Source organism: Anopheles coustani, chromosome 3, assembly GCF_943734705.1.
Source record: "Anopheles coustani chromosome 3, idAnoCousDA_361_x.2, whole genome shotgun sequence".
Classification (NCBI taxonomy): domain Eukaryota; kingdom Metazoa; phylum Arthropoda; class Insecta; order Diptera; family Culicidae; genus Anopheles; species Anopheles coustani.
The window spans coordinates 24,758,371-24,773,339 of NC_071288.1; the positions used below are offsets into that span (position 1 = coordinate 24,758,371).

The 14,969-nt window shown below is 49.1% G+C and overlaps 1 protein-coding gene across 1 annotated transcript in view; it reads left to right on the forward strand.

Annotated features, from left to right (window-relative positions):
• The window catches only part of LOC131272032 (interference hedgehog-like), a 28,721-nt gene extending 14,096 nt beyond the window's left edge, over positions 1 to 14,625 (forward strand). Inside the window, exons 2-7 of the mRNA XM_058273642.1 lie at positions 4,561 to 5,183; positions 5,248 to 5,582; positions 5,652 to 6,478; positions 7,634 to 8,449; positions 8,518 to 8,675; positions 11,475 to 14,625. Coding sequence (XP_058129625.1) covers positions 4,599 to 5,183; positions 5,248 to 5,582; positions 5,652 to 6,478; positions 7,634 to 8,449; positions 8,518 to 8,675; positions 11,475 to 12,311 — 3,558 coding nt within the window. The 5' untranslated portion in view covers positions 4,561 to 4,598 and the 3' untranslated portion in view covers positions 12,312 to 14,625. The remainder of the gene's footprint in view (positions 1 to 4,560; positions 5,184 to 5,247; positions 5,583 to 5,651; positions 6,479 to 7,633; positions 8,450 to 8,517; positions 8,676 to 11,474) is intronic.
• The last annotated feature ends 344 nt before the right edge of the window (positions 14,626 to 14,969 follow it).

Sequence of the window (14,969 nt, forward strand, 5' to 3'; positions counted from 1 at the left end):
ATTCGAGCCCTATTTCATAAAAAACAGAACCGTACATGTGTGTGTGTGCGTGTGTGTATGTGTGCTACTGAGTTGAGCAGCACGATCTTAGGCCGGGGTGTACGAATGTCGTGCACCTCCTTCAACGGTCAGCCAGAGAGGGATCTTAGCGAAGCCCCAAAGCCTGGTCGAGTTCTCTTCTCGAAGAACATCTCGATGGCCAAGAAATAGACCGAAGTGGTTGGATGGGAACGCACCACCATCATTACCACCACTACCATCAACCGCCCCCACCGCGCCACATCATTGACGAGAGTGTGGTTTATGGTTTTCAAAACATTGTCGTAAAATTATGTTCCGCGCGCGGGTGTTTTTTTACTGAAATAAATTTTATTTTCTTTCGCCCTGGCCCCGAAGATGTTTATTCTTCCCCGGGTGCGTGTCTATGGGCGAACACAGGGACGAATTGGGACAAATAAAACGAACACACCATCGGAAAGGAGATTTTTCTCTCCGTCTTGGACACCCGGCTTGCGTTCGGTGTAATACGTGCTCACGTCGAATTTTACAATCGATTTGTTATTCGTAAAAAAACCCGAAACACAGAAAACGAAAACCAAAAAAAACAAAAGAATAAGAATACTATCGTTTCGTTAACATAATCCAATAAATTTGACGAGCTGCGGTGAATTCGATAAAAACCGAACTTCTTTACGATGGCAGCTGACAAATAGCTCGGCTTGCGTGTTATGGATCGCAACTGGAAACCTTATTCGGTGTGAGGGATGAAAGGTTGTTATTTATCTTGTTTGAAATTAATTTACCCCGTCTAAGGAGGATCGAATGAGTCCTGTGAGGTTTTTCCGATTGCTTATCTCAAATATTTTAATTAATCGTTCAATCATCCCTTATTTTCTTCGTTTGCTCCGACGATGCACGGGACACCTGTTTTACTTTTCCACCACCTCGGGCCCGAGGGGGGAAATGAATATCCAATAAAGCTAACATTGCCATTACGACCGCGTGGCGATCGATGAAGTCGTTCGATCAATCAAAACACAATCACTCACTGACGCTCGGCTGCGTATCTAACGCGCGTCCGAAATGCGCAATCTCGGAGAGTAATTATCATCGGCTCGGGGAGTGGGAGCGGAGGATTTCCATTTCCGTAACTCCCGTAACCCCTGGCCGATTTCTTCCCCGGCCCCAGGTCCGGTCGTTTACACAAATCACTCATCGATCACAATCAATTAAAGTCGTTCGCCACGTACGAAAATGAATCCTCCCCCCGGGGTCGGATGGGGTGGAAAAGCGGTGAAGCGTTATTACGGCAGTTTAAACTCACGCCCCGGGGTGAGCCTCATCTAACCATGCACGCACATACTCACACACGCACCTACGAACACCATATTGCCCCCGGGAGAAGAGCGATAAACATAAGCAAACCACAGATAGTGAATGTTATTGACTGTTTGTTTACTTTTACGTCTGGTCGGAAGACGCGGTACGCATGAGGAAGGGGAGCGGGTGTACCGAATTATAGATGAGCGCGATCGATGAGCAGAGGAGGAGGGGCTGTTATGCTTACTTTCTCACGCCCCGTCGTCGTCGTCGTCGTCGTCGATTTATCAGAGACTTCTCCCAACAGAACCGGAAGGAAGAACTTGATCGAGCGTCTAATTTACTGCCTTTGAGCTTCGAGCATATGGACGGGCGACGGAGGCGAGGAAATAAATTGGGTCCGATTAGGGGCTCGTCCGTAGACAAACGTCGTGAGCGACGAGCACCAGTGTCCTGGCAACTCAATATTTAGGACCTTCAAGAGCAAACAAGCCAAACCTCGGGCGAAGCGCGTGAGCGATCGTACGTTTGTTTTTCCTACGCTCCGTTCCGGGAACGTGTCCACTCGTAATCGGGATCGGTGAGGGAAGATAGTAAAATTTGTTTATTTTTTATTTGTTGCCTAATTCTGGTTTTCCATTCCGAACGCCAAGCGGTTCCAGGGCGGTTCAAGGAACAGTTTAAAGCGATCCGGCGAACGAAAACGCATAGTGCTCTGGAATTTGAACAGATTGTGCTCAACTTTTCGGGTCAGTTCGTTTATGTTCTATTTTAAATAGACAAATATTTCCAACATAGTCAGATGACAAAGGACGAACTAAAAAGAGGTTTAGTTTGTTATAATGTTTCAAATATACTTGTAAAGAACATAGAAAACTTAAGTGATTGATCAAATGATCGAATCGAAAATAAAACGGAACGGTTAAAAAAAAAGGAAAAGGAAATAGGAACAAGACAAGTACAACTAATTTCTAATTAGTCAGTATACGAGTATCTTCAGTAAGTTGCTCCAGTTCGTAGGAGAAATGTAAAACAGAAGTGATGACATGGTTGTTTGGCAATTTTGTTTGAAATGGAAATGAGAAAAGTTTTTTCTTCATCGCGAAAGCTTCACGTTAAAATCTTGCAGTTATCGAAATTTTGACCAACATTTACAGAAAGCCTAAATCCTAGGGATAAGAGGTGACTAGCACAATAGCTATGTGGTCTAAGAATCCAATTTTCTAGAAATGCTAAACAGAATAGGTAACAAAAACCGAACTACGGCATTCTCAGTTGCTCAATCTGGTGATATTGATCAACTCTAATAAATCGTTTCAAGCAACTGCAAATGTGAGCACATTGTACGATCAGCAGGGATGCAGTTCGAATTCCTCTGGTGAACACATTCCTAACCCGAGGAGTCCTCCTGTTGTGGGATAATTCTTTGATTTAATTCTATATTCCTCTCCATTCTCGCATCCCCCCCGATGGCCGATCGAAAACAAATAAAGAAGCCTCCAGAAGATTCGGGAAAGATTGATTGCGCGTTGCCACATGTCCGACGCCGACGCTGAAGAGCTGTGACTCCCTGCACCCTGCTGCCGGTGAAACGCACCGGCACCGACCCCAAACCCCGGACCCCCAAGCGGTTTCGACGCACGACGTTCTCGTAAAACCTCACAGCTCATCAACGCGTTTGCTTCTGACAGAACGCCGGACGCTCAACTCCAAAAACCCCATCCATACGCAGGGCCTTCTGCCTATAAGGAGAAGTTAACCTTCTGTCTTGGGATGGTTTTTGTTCTTCGCTTCCTCCGGTTTTTACTTTTTGCTTCGATTCTACCCTCCTCCCGGGGAGCCGAGAATCCCGTGACGATGTGATTAATCTATCATCAATCACGGCCCGAGCACGTCAAGATGAAATCCCTCCGTCAGGGACGCGGACGACTCGCGCTGGACGCTTCGCTCGCTCGCTCGGAGCGAAGAAGTTTGATTCCACACCGGTTTCGGCAAGATCACATCGGGACCGTTTCCGAAGCCGGCTTCGTGTGTGTTTGTGTACCGTTTGTAAACTGCATCGTAATGCTCGCATCCTCAAGAAGATTGCATTCCTTCCAACCGGGGCAACAGCTGGCGCCTGATGGGAGGAGGGATTTAAACGGTTCGATGGGTTTTATCTCGACCCTGTGAAAGCGCACCGCACTCCAAAAACCCGAAGGGATCATGTGGAAGAAGTTTGTCCGATTCACGTTAGCCGACTCCAAAGTGGTCGTTGCTTTAATCGGGGAATTGACTCGGGGAAGTATGCGGTTCTTGAGGTTATTGCGATGAGCTTCGAAAACGATTCTTTGTTTGATCCCTAGATCTTGAACTTTATAATTCACATGGGAAGTATTTAAAGAACGCCATAATTTATTTGTTGATATTTCTACAATTTCAAAGTTTGGGCTTTCGTTAAGTTACTTTCGTTGAGTTTTGCTCTAATCTTTAAATGGACTCTAAAATTTCTAACTGTTTCTTGACAAGACTATGCTACAAATAAAGTAACCCATCAGCAGCATGAGATTCCATTTTCCAATCCCTCACTGTTGATTGACTCTTCAATTCGTTAAATGGCTCTCTAGACAATCAGCTCCAGTTTATTCAATATTCAATGGCCGGAAAGCGCTTCCTGACTGGTTTCTCTTCCACTCGATTGACGGGATTGCGTAAAATGCATTTGATTGAACCTTGCACAGTAGCGCACCCGGTCCCGCACCTCCCTCGTGCGGAGACGACGGTGCGGGAATCCGTAGCAAGTCCAATTTATTAATCATATATCTCTCATGCATGATACGAACCGACGCCGCCGATCTCTCCCCGGGTCTCGATTTCTTTTCTTGCGCTGGCAAATTGTGTCTACTTGCTGCTGCCCAACCGAACCGGAAGGGAAAGTCCCCGTTGCGGCCCATCGGTGACCACAACGGGTCCAAGAACTGGAGACCCTAGCTGATATTCGATCGCTTGGGAGAAATCGCCAAACTCCCGGGGCCCGGGGAAAAGGGGTCGGGGACCTCCAGTGAGCCCGGCCAAGTTGCGGAAGTGTGGTTTGATGTTACACGTTTCGGCCCCCAGGCTCGGTCCAAGCGCAATGTGGTTAGGTTGCTTCCCCAAAGGGATAACGATGAGGGCGTTTCGGTTTTCTCTACAAGTTCCTCAAACAAAAAAACTACAAGTGACCGCAGGCTAATGAAACCTTGCATCTGTCCTCCGTTTCAGGTTGATATGCGCTAAAGCGACCAAGCGCCAAACGAAGAATGTGCACAGCAAGTGACCGGCTCGGTGATACCGCCTCAATTCGTGATCCCTCGGACAGCACAGCGATGGAGGAAAGACAGTGCGGGACGCCACCACGGCAAAGGGCAGGGAATAGAAGTACACCTTCGCATCACAGTGTGGGCCGGTGTCGGCCGCGGGGTTGCCATCGATTCCAGCGGATAGCAGCGTCCCTGGTGCTCTGCCTAGCGTTAAGCAGTCAGCTGTTCCCACCGACGGTGGCCTCACCGTTTCCACAGTCCTCTAACGGGGCAACGCACCATACACATCACCACAACCATCACCAGCATCACCATCAGCAGTCGGTGCAGCATACGCAGGTTTCTGGAGCGTCAGGTTCCTCCGGCCATCAACATGGCGGTGGTTCCTCTTCGAGATCTAGTGGAGGTAGTGGAAGCGGTCTCGGCGTGTACATGATTCGGTCGCCCGAGTCCACGATCGCGCCGGCCGACGATGAGGTCCTGTTCGAGTGCGAGCTCAATCTCGTCCCCGAGCGGCTCGACTGGCGGTTTCGGGCCCAAGGCACTCCGGGTGTGCGCAAGGACTACGTCTATATCGGGAAGAACGTAAGTGACGAGCATCGGAAACAAGAGTTTAGGACCTTTCTACTTACATACCGTATCATTTCAGCAAGCGGGATACAACGTCAGCACGGTCGACAGCCGGTACAAGCTGCGAGTGTCCGTCAGTGGCGCCACCATCGGGGAGTACCAGTGTGTGGCGTGGTTCGGTGCGTCCGCGATCGCCTCGATACCGGCCCGGTTAACGCTTGCCACCATCGGGCTCGAGGCGGATCAACCTCCAGCGACGGGTGGCGGACGGCACGATCGGGTGCCGACGATGATGCGGCGCGTCCTGCCACCGATGCCGCAGCAGCAGCACTTCAAGGTGTTCCCTGGCAACAGTATTATCATCGATTGCGGTGACATCGTCTCGAATCCGCCGCCAATCTGGAGCTACTACAAGTAAGTCTTTCGTTTTCGCTGCCAATTGAATAGCGAATACTCACTGTCCGTTTTCTCCTCCTCCTCCAGGGACGGTATTACGATCTACCCGAACGTGACGCAAATCCAAACCGGCCGGCGGCTCATCCTCCCCACGCTGACGCAACGCGACTCCGGCACGTACTGGTGCTCGGCGGTCAACTCGATCACCGGCAGCGAAGTGATCTTGCCGCAGAAGACCACGATCGACGTGGACTACGTGGCCCGGTCGGCACCGCGTGCCTTCACCCAGCCACAGAACGTCTCCGTGCAGCCGGGCGATACGGCGCTGCTCGAGTGTCCCGGCGTGGCGAACCCCGTGCCCATCCCGAGCTGGACGCGTGCCAACGGAATCCCGCTGAACAGCCGGGCCCGCATTCAGGACTACGGGCTGCAGATCTCGAACGTCCACCCGGAGGATGAGGGCCAGTACCTGTGCCGGCTGCAGAACGGCATCGAACCCCCGCTGATGCACTCGGTTTGGCTGACGGTGCAGGAACCGCCGCGCATCATCGCACCGCCCCGTTCGACGCTCACGAACGAGAGCGACAGTCTGGAGTTGGAGTGTGTGGCACGCGGTTCACCGCGGCCCGACATCTACTGGATGCTGAACGGCGACTACGCCAAGTGGGACTCGCTGATCCGCGCGAACGGGACGCGCATGATTATCCAGTCGGTGGAAAAGCGGCACGCCGGCATCGTGCAGTGTTTCGCGCGGAACGAGGTGGGCGAAGCGAGCGAGGGCAACCTGCTGCAGGTCATCCCGAAGCAGATCCCGGGCGGCACCGGCACGGTCCCGCTCGGCTCCGTCCCGTCCGGGGCGAAGGTTGGCGGTGACCATTCGGCCAAGCGGAAGGGTGGCAAGAAGCACAAACATCGTAAGTTGTCACACGTCATGCCGTACGAATCCCGCCATGTTCTTATTCTCCTCCCTCGGGGAAGCCACTTCCGCCCGGACCTTCGCGACAATGGCAAGCCACTCCGAGGCATCCGGATCGGTCGGTGGGAATTTGTTCCTCCTCGGAGGCCCCCTTTGGAACCCACTCCAGAGTTCGCAGGCCGGCAGGCGACAGTTTCGGGCGAGTGACACTTCAAAACTACCCTCCGGTGGTTGCTCCAGCGTGTCGAACTCGTTCAGTATCAGCTTGAAACGCCTGTCCGGTGCGGCATGACAGATCTGCTCGAACAACCGCTCCGCCATCGTCCGATAGATGGGACATTTGAGGCAGTGCACGATCCGAACGATGGCCAATGCCTCGTCGAAGTGTTTGTCGTCGCAGTACAGGAGATTTGGATCGACGGGTTGTTTCTTTTTCCCTTTCGATTTGCCTTTCGATTTTCCTTTCGCTTTTGACATACTGACACGGACAATTTTGATGCAACAAAATTAAGACACGAATCACAGGTTGCTAAGATGATGGAATTGAATCAAGTAGAAATTTGTAACCAACTTACAAAGTTCTGCATTGTCAGAGAATTATTGTTTTGGTGAAAAGGTAGTAATAAGCAATGGTCTTATTCTTTTAGACCTTTTGAAATTGAACTTATAAGCAAAGTCATGTTTCTCCCTTTGTTAAACGTATGGAACTGTTATATACACGGTATCCAATATAGTATCATACACCGTTTTTATCGAACTGTAGCTTCCACTGCACAGTTCATACACTTGTTTTAAATGTTCTAATGTGCTTAGACAGGACATAAAAGTTGAATCTTATCGAATGACAGTTCTTTTTTAATAAAAAATAAAACTAGTTCCTTGAAGCGCTTCCTTTCCGATGGAACCTATCGGTCCTGTAGCAGTCCCAACGACTGTTTTGGAGAAAAAAGCGATGGAAGTCGTGCGTGCCGTATGTTACAGTAATATTCCAAAACATATGCTGTAACTGAGCCTTAGAAATGTAGCTTTCAAATAATAATTGACGTTTGAAATTGTATGAGAGTGATTGGACACCATGTAGTGGAGGTTTTCCGCTCTAAAAGTAAGAAAAGATTACTAATATTCATACTGTATTAATTCTTTCTTTCTGCAGTGGTCATGATCCCTCCCTCCCGGCCAAACATTACCCGCCTGTCGGACGAATCGGTGATGGTACGCTGGTCCGTACCGTCGAGCGACGGTCTGCCGATCCAGTTCTTCAAGGTGCAGTACCGGATGCTGGGCGATCCGACCAAGAACATCGCGCGCACCCAGTGGATGACGGAGAACGAGGACATCCCGCCGTACACGCGCTCGTACGAGGTGAACAATCTGAAGTCCGACCACCTGTACCGCTTCCGCATCGTGGCGGTCTACTCGAACAACGACAACAAGGAGGGGGCCGCGTCCGGCAAGTTCCACCTGCAGCGCGGTTCACAGCTTGGCCTCACGAAGAACCACCTGCTGGCGCCGACGCTGACCCGCATCGAGTCGATGTCGCAGCACGCCGTCGTCCTGCACTGGCAGTTCCCGCTGCATCTGCCGCATCCGATCGATGGGTTCTACGCGTACTACCGGCCCGCCACCACCGCCGGCGAGTACTCGAAGGCCACGGTCGACTCGAGCACGGCGCGCCACTTCAAGGTGGACCATCTCGAGCCGGGCACGGCGTACGAGTTCAAGCTGCAATCGTTCACCGCGTCGGCCGCGTCCGACTTCAGTGCGATCCTGACCGGGCGCACCCTTAAACCACCGACCCCGCCACCCACCGTCCCGACGGTGATCGCGGCCGCCGAGGGTGCGGACGGTAGCCAGGTGATGCCAGCGAACTACCTGCTCGTGATCGGTTGCGTGATCATCGTGAGCGTGCTGGTCGTACTGCTGCTCTGCTGTTGCTTCAATCGGCGCAAGAAGCGTGGCCACGCTGCCGGTAAGTAGCGTCTCGCAAGGAAGTTACGTCAACCTTCAAATTAACCGATACATTCTCTCGCTTTGTAGACGAAACCGACGCCAAGGTACACATACCGGTCGACCAGAACGGGTTCGCCGGCGCGGTCAGCAACGGAGGCCCCCGAGTGCACCACAAGACGCGCGCCAACGGCATCAACGGTCGGATGAACATCACGCCCAACCCGCTCGCACAGGACGGCGACAAGGTAACGCGTTTGTGTGTGCTTCGTTAACGTCCGCCGTAGTTCGTAGTTGTAGGATCCGTTTGCCTATTTCCTCGCATCCCGTCCCGCACACACACAGTTGCTCACAACCTCACATACTTCCAGCATCCTTTAGAAGTAGAAAAAGCACCCTCTCATTAGCTCGCGGAAACAAGTAGCATGTGCATATCCTCTTCGACTAACCTTACTACACCGACAAACTAACCGGTTTCTCCACCGCACGCCTAGCAATGCCCCAAATCTCGCACTTTAAGGATGTCGTGGAAGTATCCTTTCCTCCCCGACCCATCTCTCGACAAGCATCGACAATCCCTCCACGGAAACGCCGGATTGCGGCTGAGAAACCAACGGCAACGGTCGAAGTAGACTTTGGATCACCTTACGGTTAACAACCCAAGCCTACTTCATCCGGCCGTTTTTGATGGTTTTCGTTTGAGTTTCAATTTAAACCGTTGCATAGTTTTGTTTGTTTGTTTTGTTTTTCTCCGTCCTGTTTTTCTTTTCTTGTTTTGTTTTGTTTTGACATGCAGTTTTGAGTTTGTTTTTTTCTTGCAAGTTCTGATGTTTTTGGATTTTTAAGCACTTTTGAGTGAATTTCATTTTCGTGCATTCGTTTCATTGTAAATATTTATGTTGAATTACTTATCATTTAATTAAAATACATGTGAATTTTAAAATTTATCATCCTTCCGGTCAAAATTGCTAAAGAAAAGTCCTGTTTCCTGTAGCTGCAGAATAATCAAACACCGGGATATGTATTCTCCTTCCACCAACCGTGCATGCCACAGTTTACGTTCCATTTTTCGATCCACTGTTTTTCGTTTTTGCACTCAAACATGTATAGTAAACGATTTAATTATTTAGTTGCACTGCTTAGAAGCGGCAAGCTGTACAAAATGTAGATCTAGTCGTGTAGATCTTTGTGGTGCGTTGTTTTGCGTTTTTCTTTTCTCCTAAAACTAAAACAAACAGACAAAATTTCAGCAACAAATAGATGTACGATCGCCACGAAACCACCATCGTCGTCGCTCAAGAAAAGCTACTCGCCGCTACCATCGCTGTCGTCGGAGTTTGTTGTTTTTTTTTGTTTGTATGGGGGTAGGAAAGGATGCTTCCACTATCGCCACCCGCTCCAGGTCTCTCCCTCCCCATTTTCCCTCCTCCATTGTGTTTCTTCAAGCTCCATCTTTTTACCCTCTCTTATAACCAAGGATCTTTCCATTCGATCATTTTAACCGGAAAATTTACCACTTTCATTTACCCCTTTTTCTTTCTCTCTTTCTCTCTGTCCTTTGACTGTTTCCCTGTGTATCTGACAAACACACGCACACTCACATACAATCTCGATCGATCATTGAATGCGTGTGGGGGATCCTTTTTCAAATTGTCCCTTTCTCCTTTCTCTTTCTGACTCTCTCGTGCGTTTCCGGAAACTGTCCGTGACAAACAACTATTCTTTACACCCTTTTTCCCTCTATTTTTCTCTTCCTCTTTACAACTGTTTCTGTTTTTTTGCGGGGAAAATTTAATTAAACTTTCGAATCCGTGTGATCTTGTTGTACACACCGTTAGTCCCACCACAGATCCTAAGTCTTTAAGGCAGTCTTAAAGGACCGTCCTTCTTTCCCCACGTATAGTGATGTACCGTTCGGGGTAAAAACACCTATCGGTTCAGGTTAATTTATTACGAAACATGTTCCCAACCCATGTTTAAGCCATTGGGGTTTTTCTTAATCTCGAATCATATGATAATCTCGTAGTACACTTACTTACTTACAAATCAACTTTAATTACTTCAAATCGATACGCATCAAAATCACAAAACTTGTCATGTTCTGAGACAAAATATTTAATTCATCACAGAATAAACCTGTTAAAAGTTACAGTCAATTGTGGTTACTGTTTTTTTAGTAACAACACATTGTTTACGTGTTTATATTCATATTTCTAATTTAAAAACATTATGATAAAAATGCTGGAATTGTTTCCCAAAATCAGTGAAAAATAACCCGATTTGGTACATCACTATTTCCTTACTCTTCCCCCAAAAAAAAAAACTATTTGTTGTTCGTTTCGAATTACAAACCATTCCCATCGCCTTTGGGATTGCATCAAGATCGGTAGAAAGAGTTGTCGATGCAAAGCTATTTTATTTAGTTCGAAAAGTGTTTGCAAACATTCATGCATTACGTAAGCGATCTTCGTTAGAATCTCTTTCGCGAAATAGGTAACCGGAAACTCTGGATCACAGTGTTTCAGTTGAGACACATATCCTCGCGGATACTGCTCCCCGGTGATTCATGGGATATGGATCCTGTTGGTCGCCATGATATGGCCCCAATCAAGGGTGAAGGCCTTTCTCACGTGCAACCTTCAAACCCAACGTCTCAATTATTTATTCAATTAGTAAAATATAATCAATTTTCTGTTTTACACAAACAGTACGAGCCGCTCATCAAAGATAAACCAAATTCGAACTAACTGTCAAAAATATTCCCACGGTTTTTGGCTCTTTCCATGGTATGCTTCGATCTCTCTTTTTTCACCGATCTTGGATTGCATTGTTTCTCTGGAAAGCGTCGCTTGCTGCGCTCTGTTTTCCTCCCCTATTTTCACACCTTCTTCTAAGACCTCTGCCCTGGACCACTTTCCCTGGTAAACCACCACCACTCTCTTCTCCACCCTCCTCCCCAACCCATTATCCCGTAGCCGTTTGCTGTGTAGCTCGATTTGCGAAAGACGCGTTTTATTCTAGCTTAGAAATCAGCGTGACTGTTCTAGAATCGCACCGTGATGGAGCTGCGCTTCCTGCCGAACACGCTGGTCGAGGGTGACCCGGCGGCGACGGCGATCCCCGGCCGCCCGGAAGGTGGTTGGAGGAGGCAGAAAAAGCAACCCCCGACTAGCACCGGCGAGCAGCAGGCGACGGAGGAATCCGCCCCACCGGAAGGCACCGATGGTAGCGATGGTAGTAGCGAGGGCGATGGCGATGGCGGCGTGGCAACGAACGTGACCGGCACTAATAACAACAACCACCAATCGATTCCCAACCAACAACAGCACCATCTGCAGCAACAGCAGCAGCAACAGCTTCATCTTCCCTCCGGAGGACTTCCACCGATGCATCATCCGGGGACGGCGGCGATGAACAGCTGTGGCGTTCCGACGATCGGAGGTCCAACGGCAACCATCCAGCAACAGCAACAACAGCAGCAGGAGCAGATGATGTTGGCCTCGATGCCCCACCGGAGGACGTTGGAGCGTTCGGTCCGGACGATCCCGAACGGTGGAAGCGGTGGCGGAACGCCGACGATGATGCACGAGACCGGCGGGGGAGGTGGTGAGATGCCGATGGGTGGTCATCCGCCGGGGCGCAACTCGTCCATCCGGCGAACGCGCCGTGGATCGGGCTCCGTACCGGGCAGCCCTCGGATCGGCCGCGGTCCAAGCAGCGAGTTCCTTCAACAACAACAACAGCAGCAGCCGGCGGGGGTGACGGTGGTAGCCAGATCGCCGATGCCGATGAGGGCGGCCTCGGGCGTGAAGCGGAACGCGGCCGCACGGCTCGGCCGGGCCGAGAACATGTCCTCGGGCAGCCTGAACAGTATTGAGGTATGAGAATGACCGTACGTCGTCACCGGCACGGGACGCGGCTGGTGGCCACCGGACCCCGGTGGAGACGACGACGACGACGAACGAGTGGACAATGTGATAGAGCAGCCTACCCACCCGCAACCACCAGCACCATCCTCCTCCTCCTGCAAGCGTCGCCGGCGGCGTTTCTTCAAGCTGTATCTCTTACGCAAACGAAGGAAACCTCCACCAACGACGGAGCGTAAAGGTGCATCCTACCGTCAGCTTCCTTCCCCGGTCGACGACGACGACGAGGACACCTTCCATCTCGCCGACGACGAAGAGGAGCGACGAAGGGGACGAACGCTGCAGGACAGCGAGCACCATTGCCGCAAGCAGGCGTTCTACGAGCGCGTCAACGGGTACCGGCTCGTCTCCTGAATGTCCGCCCTCGAGCTGCTGCTGTCCGCGTTGCATGACCTCGTGGTCAGCGTGTAGCTTCGAATTGGGCACCCCACACACACACCAACACTGCTCCGTCCATCGGGTTGCGGATTCGTTTCCGGCGTTGTTTTATTTTACTTTAACCGTGTCACCTTGCCTTGTTACAATCGAATCCCCGATCACGGGTACTGTAAGAAGAGGTTGAGCTAGGGGGGAATAGGGCAAGCCAAGATCCCATAGGATGTGGGGGGAGGCTTGTAGGAGAACCGTTGTACTTAATTTCTACCTAAATAAGTAAGACTAGTTTATTATTTTAACACCCGAAAGGAGAGCAGAAACGGTGAAAGATAGAAAATGTAAATAAAAGGTGAAAACGGATGTTTGAAAATAGCAAAAACGAAAAACAAAAGACAAGTACCTTCGTTGCGGAAGGAAGAGGCACAGAAGTGTTAAGGAAAAGAAAAACTTCACGAGAAGAGAAAGAGCAAAATAGATCAAACAAATCAATCAAAAAATAACATAGAAACAAACGAGCAAACGCAAAAACAAAAATATACGCTTCATTTAACAAGCAAACGGCAAACTCGGTACCGAGTGCAGATCGGAAGATCGCAAGATCAAGTGTAGGGTGAATGTAACAGAAGGAGGAGTAAAAAACCGATGTTATCTAGCAGCAGCTTTTACTGACTGATGAGCACTGATTAATTATAGCTGTCCGATAGAATGTTCTTTTTAATTGTGTAGCGTTAGTAAGGGGAAAGAAAAAGAAGGACGACACAGGCCTTTTGTCCTGTGTTTTATTTTAATTTTATTTTAGTAATTCACTTCTGTTTTTTTTTTTTCGTTTGTTTGTTTTAATTCCTAACTCAAACAATCCCCGAGCAACAGAAGCCAGTCGAAAGTGAAAAAAGAAATGTGAACGACTTTTACGACTGCACCGATATACTACTTAATATTGCTACTACTACTAGTACTAGCTGCGCTTACTAACGGCCGAGAATGAGGTAGAGAGAGAGAGATGTGTTATAAATGTGCTGTAAATTATTTATTTAACGCAATCCCGCACACCTTTAGGAAAAAGGGGGAAGGGGGAGGGCCTAATGAAGATGGTATTTTTTTATTTTGCCTTTTTCTACTTAAAACTTACTTAGTAACATTAGCCAGAACGAACGAAGTGGAAACATTTAAACAAAATATACAAAACCCGTATCCAACCGCTTCCGCGAAATCCGAAAGCCCACGGAATACGGGGTTGTTTAGCGTTAGGGTAAATGGTATATGTCCTCGAATCGAAACCCCCCCCCCCCCGGACCGGCGAGGGAACTGTGTACATAGTGTTTTCCACGTTTTCCATCACACCGCGCCTCGGCATCTCGGATAAATATATATGTATGTAGAGAAACTGGAAAACTTTAACAAAATATACGATAACACTATGAGAGGTTAGAACCGAAACATACAAGATGCAATGTGTTTTCCCGGATGGTCAGGAGTGAAGGATGTGGAAATGTAGATCGCAGACGATCAAATTTGCTTAAGACAATGCGACGAAGGTCGGGTCCGGCGTCGCGCGGAGGATCCCGGGGATCCGTATACGCAAGCATTTGAAATGTGTTTCACTGTACAAAAGAGAAAATATCTATATATATATGTATGTGTGTATGTGTATCGATGCGAGAGAAAAAATGTATACTGCACAAAAGCGCATAAGCGAGAAGGGTGGAGGAAAAACTGCATCCACAAATCACACTTCCAACAAGCTTTGATACCTGAAACATTCAATCAAGTCCCGCGCACAACGAACAGGAAAATATAGCATGTGCGGTTGCTTAGGTGTGCGTGTTAGAGGAAAATCTGGAAATACCGGCGGAAAACGGGTGACGTTTTCGGCTGGAAAGATGTTGAAAAATAAAGACGAAATAGTGATCGAAACATTAACACGATGTGGTTTGATTTTTCGTACGGACGGAATGAATGAGAAACTAGCGTTTTTATCCGAAATTGAGAGGGAAAAACCCCGTTGGAAAACGCCGAAGGGATGCAACAAATCCGATTCCACCAGAAGTGCGGGTTGAAGGAAACGCAGGAGGACACTGCGCTCCTGATCGCCAAAATCCGATCCGAACTAATCCGATTCCGGATGGTTCAAATTCCACACAAAATAACAGGGTATCAGGAATCGAAAGCAAAATCCCGGAGTCGATTGCGGCACACAAACTCAACAAAAAGTAACAGGGTCGCAGGAACCGGCGGAGGATA